Source organism: Lygodium microphyllum, unplaced genomic scaffold (genome assembly GCF_053477565.2).
Source record: "Lygodium microphyllum isolate KBCC unplaced genomic scaffold, Lygodium_microphyllum_v1.1.10 scaffold_116, whole genome shotgun sequence".
NCBI classification, from domain to species: Eukaryota; Viridiplantae; Streptophyta; class Polypodiopsida; order Schizaeales; family Lygodiaceae; genus Lygodium; species Lygodium microphyllum.
This window is the reverse complement of record NW_028229599.1, coordinates 146759-161546: the sequence shown is the minus strand read 5'-3', so window position 1 is coordinate 161546 and position 14788 is coordinate 146759. Positions and strand designations below refer to the sequence as shown.

General features: G+C 42.5%; 1 protein-coding gene across 3 annotated transcripts in view; it reads left to right on the top strand.

Annotated features, from left to right (window-relative positions):
- Positions 1 to 4647: 4647 nt before the first annotated feature.
- LOC148008616 (calcium sensing receptor, chloroplastic-like) overlaps positions 4648 to 14788 on the top strand; it is a 47171-nt gene continuing 37030 nt past the window's right edge. For all 3 annotated transcript variants that reach the window (XM_087674160.1, XM_087674159.1, XM_087674161.1), the window contains exon 1: positions 4648 to 5101. In XM_087674160.1, coding sequence (XP_087530286.1) covers positions 4808 to 5101 — 294 coding nt within the window. In that variant the 5' untranslated portion in view covers positions 4648 to 4807. The remainder of the gene's footprint in view (positions 5102 to 14788) is intronic.

The following is a 14788-nucleotide window of genomic DNA, read 5'->3' as shown; positions in this document are numbered from 1 at the left end:
GACATCCGACATCCAAGGATCTGGAGCATAAATCCCAAGTAGCTCAAGCCGTAAAGCATAAAGCACTAAAGCTTCCAAAAAAGTCGAGTGGCTAGCAACCAAATAGAGTGTCCAAGATCTCCAAAATGCTAAAATGCAATCACAGATGAAGCCCCAAATGTTAATTAGACATAGACATTCCAAGTAGCGTCCATTTTTTACATAAGCATCAAAGCATGAAGCCTAGATGTCAAACATAGACAATAGGCATAAACTGTCACAAAGAATGCCAACTGTAGTCCAATGCCAGTTAGTGTAGACTAAAATAGAGCTTAATCACTACTCAAAAGCATTCGAGAACCAAAACATAGCATTTTCCAACCTCCATATACATCTATACGGTCAAATGAATCACCCGGGTAGCACTTGTAAGCATATAGGTAGAGCATGCATTGACCAAATAGGCTTCAGCCGTGGTTATTACAACATTAAATTCACTATCAAAGCTGAGTAAATCAATCCTCATATCAAGCTCAAAGCCACCTCAATTATGGGCATATGGTATATCAATGTACTAGTATCAATGGTACACATTAGTAGTGCATATAGAATACCCGAATCATAGCCAAGAGCAATAGACATATAAAATCCATGTTAAAAGAGGTTTAGCCTTGCTGTATACAATAGTGAATACATTGTCAAACCAAGCTATTTTAATACCAAAATCAACTCCAAATCCAACCCATAACACATGCATAGCATTCCCATACATGTAGACATCATGCCAGCATAACCGAGCATCATAAGACTAACAAAGTTGATCATAGAAGCATCAAACAAGGTGTTGCCCTATTTTATGGAAATTTGTGGGCTATTATAATAGTCGAAAATGGAAGCTTAATGCTCAAATTGAATACCAAAAGTGGAAGGATCAATGCCAAGCATCAAAACCAAGTGTATAAGTGCTTGTATAATTGCCCAATGAAGAATATATGTTTTAGGAGTGAAAAACATGAGCTATTGCTAAAAAAGGGCCTATTCCACACAACATGATGCTGCACCAGCAGGTTGAGGGCTATGGGGGGCTGCTCCAACTTGCTCGAGAAGGCTCAAAGAGTGCCTAAGAAGAATGCAACCAATAGGAAGCTCGAACGGAGTGGCTATACCTACCAATAAAGAAATGATTGCTATAGGTATTCGAATGAAAGTTGAGAGTGTGCCAGACCAAGCTGAAGCTCATGAAGAAGAAGGCTCTGATACGAATTGAAGGGAGGTGAGCCATGAAGTGGAAGCACGAGCAAGAGAAAGAGCTATGGTGGAAGGAGCGGTAACAAGAGAGAGCGAGAGAGACTCCAAATGTGGGAACTCCAACAGTCACAATGTGTGATCGGCCTTCCCTTTATTCAAATGTCACTGAAAGAATAAAGAATGAAGTGACAATGATGGGTGCTCACCACCTATAGTGTGCAAGTAGCACGGGTACTATAAGTGTAGTAATACATAGGTAGCTAGGCAGAGTCGCCTTTACCCCCCAACACCCAAAAAGAAGCCAATTAGATTCCTTAAATGTGGGTTGTTAGATTCCATATACAAAAAGAAGCCAATTAGATTGGCATATTCTACTAGCAATGCACATGTATATTTGTGCACATTTGTGCATGGTTTACAACCATATTAGAACCTTAAAGGCTATTAAGAGCTTGGTCTTATATAGATCTCTTACCTACCCAGCAAGCTTCACCTAAAATTTTAGATGATTTTGCACTATTATTCCCACATGGTGAATTATAACAACGTCATGAACTTTTCATGTGGGGACCATGTCCCTAATCATGCTTAGCTAGGTATGCAATGCCTCTTGAGTTCCTCATGATGTTGAACACTATAGAGAAAGACTAGGCGATCTATGCCTAGTTTCCTCTTAGCGCTTTATGTTAGGGCTGGCGCTATGAGCTAGCTTAAGTTTGGCACTTTGCAGCACCAGTGGTTTGCGTCGGCGTTGTTTTATCATAAATCAACTAACATTGCTTTTAATCATTTTGAGATGAGAATACATTGCCCTTGAACACTAGGAAAATAGTAATCTAGACTTAAGGCATCTCCTCACTCAATCATATAATAATAGGACATGTTCCCTTGGCAATTACATTGATGGCATTTTCATTCCCTTAAAATTGAGGACATAAGCATATAGTGAGAAGGAAGTCCAATCATTTGGCTGCACCATTTGAATCAAACTTCTTTCTTTGCACCTATACAAAGACAATGGTTTGGACTTCACCAAGGAGATACCCCAATGTCAAGAGCCATCCTAATGTTGCCACAATGGGAATAATGAGAAAGAGAGACTCGAGGGATTTAAACACTACAAATTTCTTATAAAGAAGCACCCAACAATGTATTATTTATATAGGAGACATCGAGAATATACGAGGTCCATAGCTTTGAGCAAAAATTCAACAATGCATTAATCGTTGAACACATTCATTGAGAAACTACAAAGAGATATACCAGTGACTTTATAATATAAAAATTCCAAAGGTATAACCAATATAAAACTAAACTATAGTAGGTATAAACACCTCTTTCATAATGTAAAACCAAAAGCTTATTGCATAATATATAATTCACCTAGAACATATATATTCTAGTATTTTAGCACCAATTTTGATGTAAACCAAGGATGGAATAATTCATGAAAGTTCATGTTATTGACATATATGTGATTTATCATAGAGGCAACAACTTTGATGGGATGTATCGAGTTCTTATCCTAACACCTTCACTTTTCACTGAAATATTTGCATCATACATATCATCCCTAGCACCATGTCTCCTATTGATTGGATTCTGCTTCTTATGTCAATCCATCTCTTGATCCTCACTTCCTTTGACCTCATTGCTATTAGCACAAATAATATGTAAAGAAAGCTTATTAGACTCTTTGCACTAATTCTCCATCCAATTTCTAGCTTTAATTGTAGCAAGAGCTTAAACCTCATGCCAGTTATACACCATTGCTAAATCAAAGGCTTCTAATATGCTTTAAAGCTAAATCAAGGCTTCTAATATACTTCTCCTAGCTAAGCCTAAGTGAGGTTAGAATAATGACATGGAGGAGACCGATTCATATCCATTGTCAACCTTGATGTGCTTAATAAGGAAGCCTTGAAATACTCTATCCTAAGAACTGACCTCTCTAATAAATGTTATTATAATATATTTTATATTTATACATAAAAATTATAATATATATGGATAATACATATGTATTTTGTGTGTGTGAGTGTGCATGTGTGCGTGTGTGTCAGTCACGTACGCACGCACGCACGCGCGCTCACACGCACGCACGCACGCGCGCGCGCGCGCACACACACACACACACACACACACACACACACACACACACGACCCATTTCATGGCCAAACAGGCACATTGTGGGTAGCCATTGTGTGTGTGTGTAGATGCACACATGTTTGCTATGGGCTAGTGGATGTGCACAAGCAGGTGTTTGGGGATGATGCACACGAGACGTTCGTAGTGGGCGGGGGGCTAGGGATGGTGTGTGCTAGAGATGTTCATAGTGGGCATGTGGGGCATGGACGACATATGTGCTCGCAAGAGGGAGGTCATCAGCTCAGTAGAGCCAACAACGGGCTATTACAAGTATAAATTATTTAATTAAAAGTATATATATGTATATACATACATATATACAACACACACACACACACACACACATGTATGTATGTGTGTACATACATACATACATACATACATACATAATGTGTACATACATACATACATGTATTTTCAAGTGGAAACATTTCAAGCATTCAACTTCTCCTTTCACATTGTTGGCTTGTTGAGGTAATGCCATTTGTAAGCTGGAAGGCTACACATCAACATGAGGCCAAAGTGAGTGGAGGCGTGCGTGAATAGAGGCTTGTTTGCTGTTTTTGTATATAGGAATAACGGTAGAAGTGCTGAAAAGGTTGCATCATAGCCTGTTGGAGTAGATTTTGAGTTTTTGTTGCCTTTGATGGTAGTTACTTGAAGGTTTGTGTGAAAAAGTCCTAGCGGGTTGTGTTTTTGGAGCCAAAGGTGAACTACTAAACACATGCAAGACTATTCAAAGTGGGAATAGGATGTCGTTTGGGGCATCATGGATTTTAGGCCATCATGGATGGTAAGGTCCTTGTCCTATTGGCTTTTGCCCAAGATGTAATGTACACACACACACACACACAATGGTGCGCGAGAGACGGCTCGTATCCATAGACAGATGGGGGGAGGTGGAGGGATGATTTCACGAGTGGACGGTGGTAGGCATTGTGCATATCTATATAATATACATACATTTGCAATGGGCTAGTAGATGTGCACGGGTTGGTGTTCGGGGATGGTGTCCACGAGACATTTGCAATGGCCGAGGGTTCGGGGATGGTGCATGCGAGAGACATTCACGATGGGCATGTGGGACAAGGACGACAAACATGATCGCGAGAGGGAGGTCATTGGCTCAATAGGTAGTAGGTGCCTACTTTTCTTTTTTTTTGGGGGGGGGGGGAAGAGCATAGGGTCTGCCATGTGGCACCTGCCCCCATCCCCCCCTTAACTAATAATATAGACATAGATATAGATATATATGAGAGGCGTAAGTTCCCTTTTTGTGCTTGTGCATGGTTTTTAACGATTGTTAGTGGCACCTCGTTGCAGTCCTGTAGGTCTCTCTCTTTCTCTCTCTCTCATGCGATTAGCAACCGTAGAGCTCAATCCTACAGTGGCGCAATCCAAGAGAGCGTAACCCAAATTTCGAGGGTGGTGATGGTTTCTCTGTGTCTCTACACAGCGCCTCTGTTCAGCTTCAGCTTTCTCTCACTCGCATCAAAGAGCAAGAGCAATAATCACCACACCTGGGGCGGCAACAATGGCAGAGCTCTCGTTTTGGTGGCCTCCTCCTCCTTGCCCCTTCGCTTCAGGGCAGCTTCAGGCGGAGGTCACCGAAGGGCCATGGCTCTCTCTTCTGGCTCCCTCGCGGCCGCAGCTTCTGCCTTTGCCCTGTTTGAGCGCCCGGCCTTTGCATACACGGCTGAAGAATTGGCTGTCGCCCTTACCAAGGTTACTTTCGTCCTTCCGACCATTCTCCTCTCTGATTCTGATTCACTTTTTTCAAATACCTAGATAGTCTCTCTGTCTTCTCATGGCACATTTGCTGAGTTGAAGACATGGAATCCCGAATCGTTTGGTACATCTGATTCTGCTTATGAAGTTCTTTGGCACGGGAGGTTCACTAGCTAAATGCCTTATTCACTGTCATCAAACTATGGGAACGCTTGCCGCAATTTGCTTAGTGGATGGCAGTACAATTCTGAACTGTTTGGCGCTTGTGGTTCTGCTTTCACAAATTCTCTGGCTTCAACCATAACTCGTCTAGAGGAGTTTCACTAGCTTAATGCCTTATCGACTATCCTCTGTCTATGCTAATGGTTGGTGACCCTACTATGCCTCATGGTTGTCCTTTACCTATGCGAATGCTTGGTGCCCCTAAGATGCATTTTTGCGAGCTATGGTACACTTACCACGTTGACTTACTGGAAGTTCAAATTATTTACTTACACATCACCAAACTGCAGTTGCCTTACTTACACAGGGGGAAAAGGGAAATTATCTGGCCGATCTTCTCACACAGTAGCTGGTGCAAACATGTACATCTTGTTTATTTACAAACATCAGAGGAAGCAAACTGACGATTTGCAACAAAAGTTGCTGCAGCTATCTTAGTTAGAAACACCATATTTTTGCAATAGAGTTTCTGTGCACTGTGGAGCATGCGGAAATTGGGACATCAACGCCTCTTCTACCTTTATCTTTTGTGCAGCAAAGCCAATTACTAGCAGTGGAAAGAATTAGATTATAGCTGGAAATTTGTGTAAACTAGTTCAAAGCAAGAAGATAATGTGGGGCAAGCTTGACATTGCTTTAATACCTTTAACCTTAAGCTCTTGAAGAAATTGAAACTTAAGCTAAGATGATCATGACAATTCTGATGACTCCATTCTAGTCAATCCAATCTTGGTTAATATTTCAAGGAGTAAGACACTTAATGGTTTTATGACCACCATAGACACAGTCATTCATGCATCATAATCATTTACCTGGGTACATAAACTCTCCATTCCTGCACACTCTTAACAGAATGGGGTGGCCGAGCAGAACAACTGCTCAATTGTTGAGATGGCTAGAGCTATGCTACATGGGTGGCAAATGGAGCAAAAAGTTTTGGGGGAAAGTGTTGCTGTTTCAATATATCACATTAAGTCCCATTTCAACTTTGGACAGCATCTATTCAATATTGTTCTATTCAGATATATGACATTAAGTCATTCATTTTGGTGTCTTATATGCATTCTAAATCATTAGATGGAGAAATTGGTGACACAATCCATGTGATATATCCTTGGGGGTTACAACAAGAGGCATACCAGCTTTGGGACCTTGAGGTGCACTCAATTGTCATTACTTGAGGCATGATTTTCAATGAGTCAGTCATCCCCACCTTCAAGGAGCTGTATCCTTGTAGAGGGGCCACTCATCCCCACCTTGTACTAGTGTCCTCACCCAACATCATCTTTACTAGTGCCTTGTTGTCACATTCCCATGAAAAAGATCCCAGATAGTTCAGGATCACACTTTGCATGTGAAGTGATAGAACAATATGCACTCATACCATATCAAAGAGACTGTAGGGTTTGTGGGGAGAAACATAGTGTATGACAAACATTGAGAGAAGAAAAAAACTGAGAGAAAACACAAATGAAGAAGATGAATGATGAATCACTGAATCATGCTAAGTGAATCAAGCAGATATAGCTGAGCTGAAGCTTTGAAGATGACTGCACTGTCTTGTCTGATTAGGGGGCAACACTTGGAAGAAATCTGCACTATGAAGGGAGTGAAACGCAGTCGTCTAGTAGTGGATATCGAAGGTAATGCTCAATGGTGAAGGAAAGGATAGCTTGTTGTAGAGGGAGGGAAACACTGTCCTCAAGAGCTGTTAGAAATGAAGGACATGTTGAAATCTCTCCGAAATGCTGCTATCAAGGCGACTGTTGGATAGTCGGTTGGAGAAGAAATCACGAGAATATAGGATGAAGATCTCTTTGTGTAAGTGATTGTAGATAGGTGATTGCTGGTGGGCTGCCCTTCGTGAGTGAAGAAAATATAAAAACGCAGGTATCTAATGTAGGACTAATAAAGAGGGTGTGACGTGCTGTAGATGGCCTGAAACTGCTGCAAACACAAGCTTGAGGATGATGCCAGGTGAGGAAGGATGATGCCAGATGATAAAGGTTGCCAAATGCTAGGTGGAGATGGATGCAAAAGCCGTGATGTCCTTCTCACAGGGTGTGAATGGTAGTGGAGAGGATGGAGAAGGGAGAAAAGAATATGGAAGAGTGATAGTGTGGCAGAAGGAATGAATGTGTCAGATGATGAATGGGGGAAGTTAGTGCTGTATTTATAGAGACAATTGTATTTATAGACATAGATTGTCTTGAGTGGTGCCCAGCTGAAGTCTCTCGGGTAGTGCCCAAAAAGTTGTTTTGGGGTTGTAAATGGAAACCAAAATAGGAATGAAGGAGATGAAATGTACTGAATGACTTGGTTTCTCAACACCCCCTCTTAGGCCCAAAAAGGTGTGAAAAAGAGGAGTAAGAGAGAGAAGAAGATCAATCTTGAAATCCTAGTATTCCACCTATGAGGTGACTTGTAGTGAGGAACAATAGACATGATGAGCTAATAGTACTCGAAACTCATCCTCGGGATAGAAGCCACAAGCTTCGTTACTTTGTGTTGGAAGGTATACGAAAGCCTAGCCATCAAGCCATGGCTAAAACATCTAGAGCCCTAAACTAGGAAGAATCTCTAGATCCTGGGTGTTAATGGGAATCAATGGGTGAGATGGCACGGAGATGTCAACCACCCCAAGAAGGTGAAGGGCTATCGACAAGGTGTGTGAAGAACCATAGGATGAGTAGGGACCCCTCTAAAGTTGAAGGGATGGGATTTCCCTTTGAAGTAGAAGGATGAGCTCACTCTCAGTCCCCCTCATTGTGAGATAGGGAATCAAGAAATTCATGGATCATGCCCTTCGAAGAGTTTGATGATGAAGTGCAGCCGATGGTGCCGAAGAAGGTATCTAAGGCTCCAATGGAACATAAGCTAGGTAGATTGCCTTTCGAATCTTGAGCGGAGGAGGGAGTGGAGGGAGGGGTATCACAAAATTTCCTCAATGTTTGCATCGGAGTCTGTGTTTGTGGAGCAAGACAAGGGATGTGAGGAAGTAGAGAGCTCTTTGGGAGCAATAGGTAGGCAATAACCACTGTCTCTCAATGGAGTTAATTGCAGAGCTCAAGGAGTAGAAGTTGAACAACCACCGTCTTGCGAAGGGGCAGACGAATGAGACAGTACCCAACAGCTAGTCTCTCTATGGAGTGGATTGTAAAATGAGTGGTTGGGAAAGCCATTGCATTAAAAAATGGGTGGGTGAAACCTTCGTAGCGCATTGATGTGGTCTCCAAGAGGTTGTAGTGCCTTATGAGATCTTAGATCTGTCGAGCTAAAATATGCTTTACAGCCGATTAGCATCTCTAAATAGTCCCAAATCATGCTTAATTAATGAAAAACACAACTTTCGTGCACGATTCGAGAGAATTTTAGTGCCCCCCCAAAAAGCTAATTTTTGGAACACTCTTTAACATCTATAAATAGATGGTCTACCCTCCATTCAATCTTATCCTTTTGTGCAGGTTTCTCACTCTATTGTGTAGATTTCAGCCATCAGCCACCTACCATCTGGTGTCTAGCCATCACCGATCGTAGCCCATCACTATCTAGCCCTAGGTGGCCTGGTTTCAGCCATTGCCCTGCTATTTGGACGTCTCCATCTACTGTGTCATCGTAGCACTTGATCAAGTTGCGTTTTCGATATCTGATGCTAGGCGACAGGTTGCTGTCATCTCTCCCATCGGGCGATTGCTACTTGCGTTTTTGTTGTCCAATAGGCCATCTACATCAGCAAACACCTCTCCTGTTGTCGAATGATGTTCTTTGTCTCAACACTCTCTCATCTCTGACTGGTGGTTATCGCACTTGGGATTTGTCTTTGGTGGATGTAACTCTCTGACATTGCATTTTGTTTACCTTCACCTTTACCATCTTCTTCTCGTTTTGGTCACCTTACAAATGAAGAGTTTGAGAAGTACTTACGCATCACGTACAATTTGATTTATACTCCTCCAACGAGCGCTACTACTTCGTCTGGACCGTTTGGTGAGACTGGCCATCTTTCTGATCTTGGAGGGACCACGACATTTGGCGCATCTAGTGATCCTCTCCTTTATCTCAGCCAGGCCTTATGTAAGGTTCCTATAACCCTTTTGAGTTGTATGAGCCAAAACTCTCCCGTTTGTTCTTTTGTTGTGCAAGATTTGGATGCTTTTTAGTATGTTAACTTTAACAGAGAAGGCTCTTGAAGCAGATATTCTTAATCGGGTATATCTTTACCATCTGTTTCATTTGAGCAAGTATAGCTCTCTTCCATCCCACCACTATCATCTCTACATTCTAATCTACTCACATTTTCATTTCAAAATCTTGGATTATATTCCACTTCCGCTCAAAGTACACTAGGGGTTGGGTTTTCCATCTTTGCTCTTAACAGTCTTTCTTTCTCTGTCCCACCATCTATCTACCCTCCATTCACTCCACCTCTTGGTGCATCGTTAGGAGGAATGCCACTCTTTAACATTGTACTTTCCACATATTTCCACTTTACCACATCCTTCCACTTTGGGATGGCTGTCATGGGCATCCCCCTTACTATCCCTTGTTGAGAAACCACTTCTTCAATTCACACGTTTTATTTTAGGATTTGGCAGTGACAATCCCAAAAAGGGTTGGTCTCCACATTTTGGTTTCAGTGGGCGCCCACACAGTGGTGCGCCACCTTAGACAGCTTATGTCTATAAATAGGCAGCCACTTCATTCCAACCACTCTCTCTTCAGGCATTCTTGACTACGTTCTTCGGTCACCACCACCACTTCCCTTCTCTCACACCCCTCTTCCACTACCCTCACACTACCCTTACACTCCTTTAGGAGGACATTGTAGTTCGTGGCTCGTGGCTGTCTTCACTCACTCTTCCTCTTTTACTTTAGATGTCTTGTTCCATCATGGGGCCTTGCATTTGGGGCATCTTCCACTTGGCATCACCATCGTTTACTTGATGTTAGCACCCTTCTCCTTTAGGCTCCACCTTCACTTGCGTTTTTTAGTCTGGAGGTCTTCTCCTTGCCTAGCGTCATCATCTCCAGCTTGATGTCAGCATCCTAGCCTTTGGCGACAATCTACATCACCGAGTGTCAGTGATTTCATCACTTGTCTATCATAGGGGCTGCTGGGACTTGCATCACAAAGGTTGTTGGGACTTGCGTTTTTGCACTGGCTTATCTTCTATCATCTAGCATCATCATTATCTACGTGGTGTCAACATTTGGGCTGCTCTCCCTGCATTTGACAGTTCTGACACTCTGGGATTTGCGTTTTGCTGCCCAGGCTAATCCCTAGCATCAGAGGACTGCGGTTCACTCCCTCGACAGTTGGTGATCATCCTTTACATCTCCGACAGCATTAGAGGAGTGCGGTTCGCTCCCTCTACAACTGTCCTTCACCTTCCAATGATTACTTCGATAGCCCACTGTCTGGGGGACTACATTTTGCTCCCTTCACTTTGCAGATTTCCCACAGGTATTGCCACTTGATTAAGACAAGAAAGTGCAGTTATCTTCTGAGCTTCGGCTCTGATGTATCAGCTTTTCTTATCATAGCATGATTTAGTGCATCATCACCGTGTTCTTGTGTTTTTGAGTTTCTCTTCTCTTTGAGTGTTTGCTGTGCACTGTGTTACTCCCTCGCAAACCCTACTCTCTCTCTGTACCGTTGCTTATTTTGACATGGTATTAGAGCATACTCGTTACTTTTGACATGGTATTAGAGCATGCTTGTTATTTTTTGACATGATATTGGAGTGCAAGAGCTCAAAGAGCTAAAGACCCTGTTCATTAGAGAAGGCAAAGACAGGTTGCATGCTCGGCATCATCTATTGATTTCCCCCTTCATTTCCGCTGCATCCCCAAGAGACAGAGGTACCCTTCTCTTCCTCTCCCACCCACCTATGCTTTTACAGGTTGACACTTCGGTGCTATGACTTCTCCCCAAGCAAATGGATAGACCATTGGGTGCTCTGTTTTGGCATCATTGGAAACCCCATTGGTGCTTGCTACTATGGATCTTTATTTCCTACCCCATCGGAGTATATGCGTCTATCCCCAGGTACTCGTTGTGCCACCTCTCCCTTTTGGGCCACAGAGTTTATTCTACACCAGCTTTCAGATTCTTATGCTCAAGACACTAAGACACAACTGATGTGGAGTAAGCCCTTTTGAGCCACAGGAGGATCGGCTAGTACCAGGGCCTTTTCACGACTGTCACAATGCACTATGAAGGTTGCTTCTACTTCTTCTAGGGTTTTAGGAACGTGGCCTCAACAACCCATAGTTTTGTAGTCCGCTCCCCTTGGAGACTGTGTTTGTTGGATACCGTCCCCTTGGCAGTCCGCTTCCTTGAGAGAGTGTGATCTTTTGACACCTATTACTTCGGCTTTACCGTATGCTCCATTAAGAGACAATGATTGTTGCTTACCCTTGGCTTAGCCCGAGCCTCCCTTTTTCCCACCCTCGACTACTTAGGTTCGAGAGGCCACCTCTAGGAGTTCTTCGATATCTTCAATATCCCAGATACCTTCTTTGGCACAACCGGCGGCACTTCCTTCGTCATCAGATGATTTGGAGTCTATGATCCATGAGTTTTTAGATGCTCTCTCTCGCAGAGGGGGCTTCAAAGGGGGACCATGAAACCAGCCTTCCTTCGGTGGATGGGTGGTAAATCCCTGATTACAACATAATTACAACAGCAAACAATTAGTGCAAATCTGAAAATACAAATTTACCTACTGATCTTGGACAATGCACACACGATTGGCCCCAAATTGGTGCTCCTTTCGGTGTTTCTTTAGCTTTATTGAAGAAGAAGTTGATTTACAGTGGGATTCTCCCAATCCCCTTCGCAATCCAAACTCCCCTTGCTGTCCAAAGTGACCAACAACTCTTCAATGTGATTTGCCCCTTGATTCGGGCACTTAATTGGCCGTCACTCGCTTTGATGGAGATGGAAAATGCCCCAAATTCAATTATTTGTTGGTCCCTCCACTTGAATAGGCTAAAAAACAGCTTCTACCTTGTTGAATCCAAGTCTTGGAGCTTTTAATTTTTGGATTGCTTCTCGAGGCTGTTGGTAAACCCTAATTTCTGCTGTAAATTAGGGTTTATAGCAGAGAAATTTGCAATTTCTCAGCCTCCAAGGGTTCAAATGTTGAGATCTTCGGAGCAAGGCTGTGAAATGGTTGGGAGATGAGAGAGAGAGAGCTGTAGAGAGAGGAAATTTGAAGTTTTGTCGTAAAGAATGATTGAAAATCAGTCAAATGTAGCTGCTGCCTTGCCACAACAGCTTGTAGATGCAAAGAATTGAAGAAAATCAATCATTTACTGCTGCTGCCTTGTCTCAACAGCCTGTAGATGCTGTCACTTGCTATTGATTGGTCTTCTCTTGCCCTTGGCTGCCTCAGAAGGTCCTCCAATGGCTGCAAATGAGACTAGCAGCATCTCCTCCTCTCTCTCTTGCAAACTGAATCATTAAAATCTCTCTCTAGTCTCTAAATACGTTTTCAGTCTTGCATGGGTAATTTTGACAACCAAGTGGCAGCCTTCCCAAATGGTTTTCCTAGCATTTTTCATAATTAAATATTAATTTTAATCTTTAAATATTAAAAATTAATCTAATAATTATTTCGGTGCCCTGAGAAATAATCTGACTGACCAATAATTAAATTGGCTAGGCAACTTTCATTCCCAAGTGTCTCTGCACCATCTTTGACCATTAGATTAGCATTTGGTATCATTAGACGCCACTTCTCTAGTGTCACCAATTGATACTTATGGCCAAATGGATGACCTAGGCCAACAACTGGTACCAGATACCACCAAGTTCTTGTGTGGCATTACTTATAGCAACTTTTGCCTTTGACATCCCATGATTTCTTCGGGTCTCGGGCTCGTAAATTTACTTTGCTCGTCACCCTCCATTTACTCTTTGGGGATGGTTGTCTTCGAGGAGTCATTTCTCCTATTGATACCCAAGATCTTTAGAGACTACTTAGATGGGGGCCTTGGGGACCTGCGACTTGGTAACGAGACCTTCGAATTTCTTCCAGCAAGGAGTTACGGAGCTAGTGGCTTCTCTCTCGAGGTGGGGTCAAGTTCTATAGTTCATCTTGTCTACTATTCCTTACTACAGGTTACCTTTCAGGTGGAAATCTTGGATCTCCGGGATTCTCTACCTCTTTATTGTATCTCTCTTCGCTCCTCTTTCTTTCTCTCTTTTTGGGCTTGAGAGGGGGGTGTTGAGAAACCACTTCTTCAGTGTTAGAATTTGGCGATTCTATGGGCAGCGTCCAATGTAATTTGTGTGGTATGGACACTTATTAAAGTGTCAATGTAAGGTGTGTACACCTAGTGTCTTAGAAACTTAAAGTAGTGACACTAGGCTCTAGAGTAAAATAAACCTAACTCTAGTTAGTTGGTGGAAGGCTAGTTAGGTCAACCCTTGACCTAAACATAAGTTGTATTTTCACTCTATCTTTCATTCTAGAAAGTACACTCTTATCTTTTTGCTTCAGCTCACTCTCTTGCTGTCATTGTCTCTCCTCTCTCTCTCCATAGCTGGCTGCCATTTTCCAACATTTGGTATTAGAGCAGCTCGTACGCACAGATTCTGTTCAGCCACCGTCAGGTGGTGCCATCCTGCCCAAGGTCTTATTGCTGCTAGCTTGGTTCTTAGCTCGAGGAAGAGTTTTCAGCTGCTGTGAGGTGCTGCTGAAGTGAAGGAGGAGCTGTAGCTGAGCGGTTTCTTGTCTACTCCAGATCAATACCAAAGTGTGCACAATGCCACCCAAATCAGCAGTACTCAGCCAGTAAATTACAGCACTATACTGGTGTACCACACCCCCCTCGAATTGTGTGCCCACAAAAGTACAAAATACAACTTAATGTTGATTCTTACCAAAATTTACTGAGTTTTCCCAAAATTCCTTGCCTAATCTAACAATAACAGCAATGAAATGATGTTGTATTGCTTGTTGCTTGCCTTGGAGTGCGTGTCGGGCAAAAGTCCCGAATTTCTTTCTAAAATTTCAAAGAAATTAAAGGAATTTGTACCTTACAACTGGAATTTCTGGAAAAATGTTGCCTCAGGATACGTGTCAAAAATGAACAGCAGCTGAAATCTGCCTCGTTATGCCTGTCGAATCCAAAAAACTGAAAAGTCTCAAATTTTATTGAGCCAATGTGGAAGAAATTGCGCAATGTCTATGAGTTTGGTAACAATTTGCACAAAGGGCCTCCAATTGGGCAAAAGCCCCAAATTTTTGGTGGGAATGTCCAAGAAATTGAGAAATTTCTTCGAATTGGTTGTCAATTCGAACTCCGGGAGCAAAAATTAGCAAAAGCCCCAAATTTTTGGGCAGCACGAGCTGAGATTCGAAAAGAAATGGCTGAAATAGACTAGAAATTCTAGAAATTTCAAGAAAACCCCAAATATGAAAATTAGGGTTTCTGCACCTTTTAGGGTTT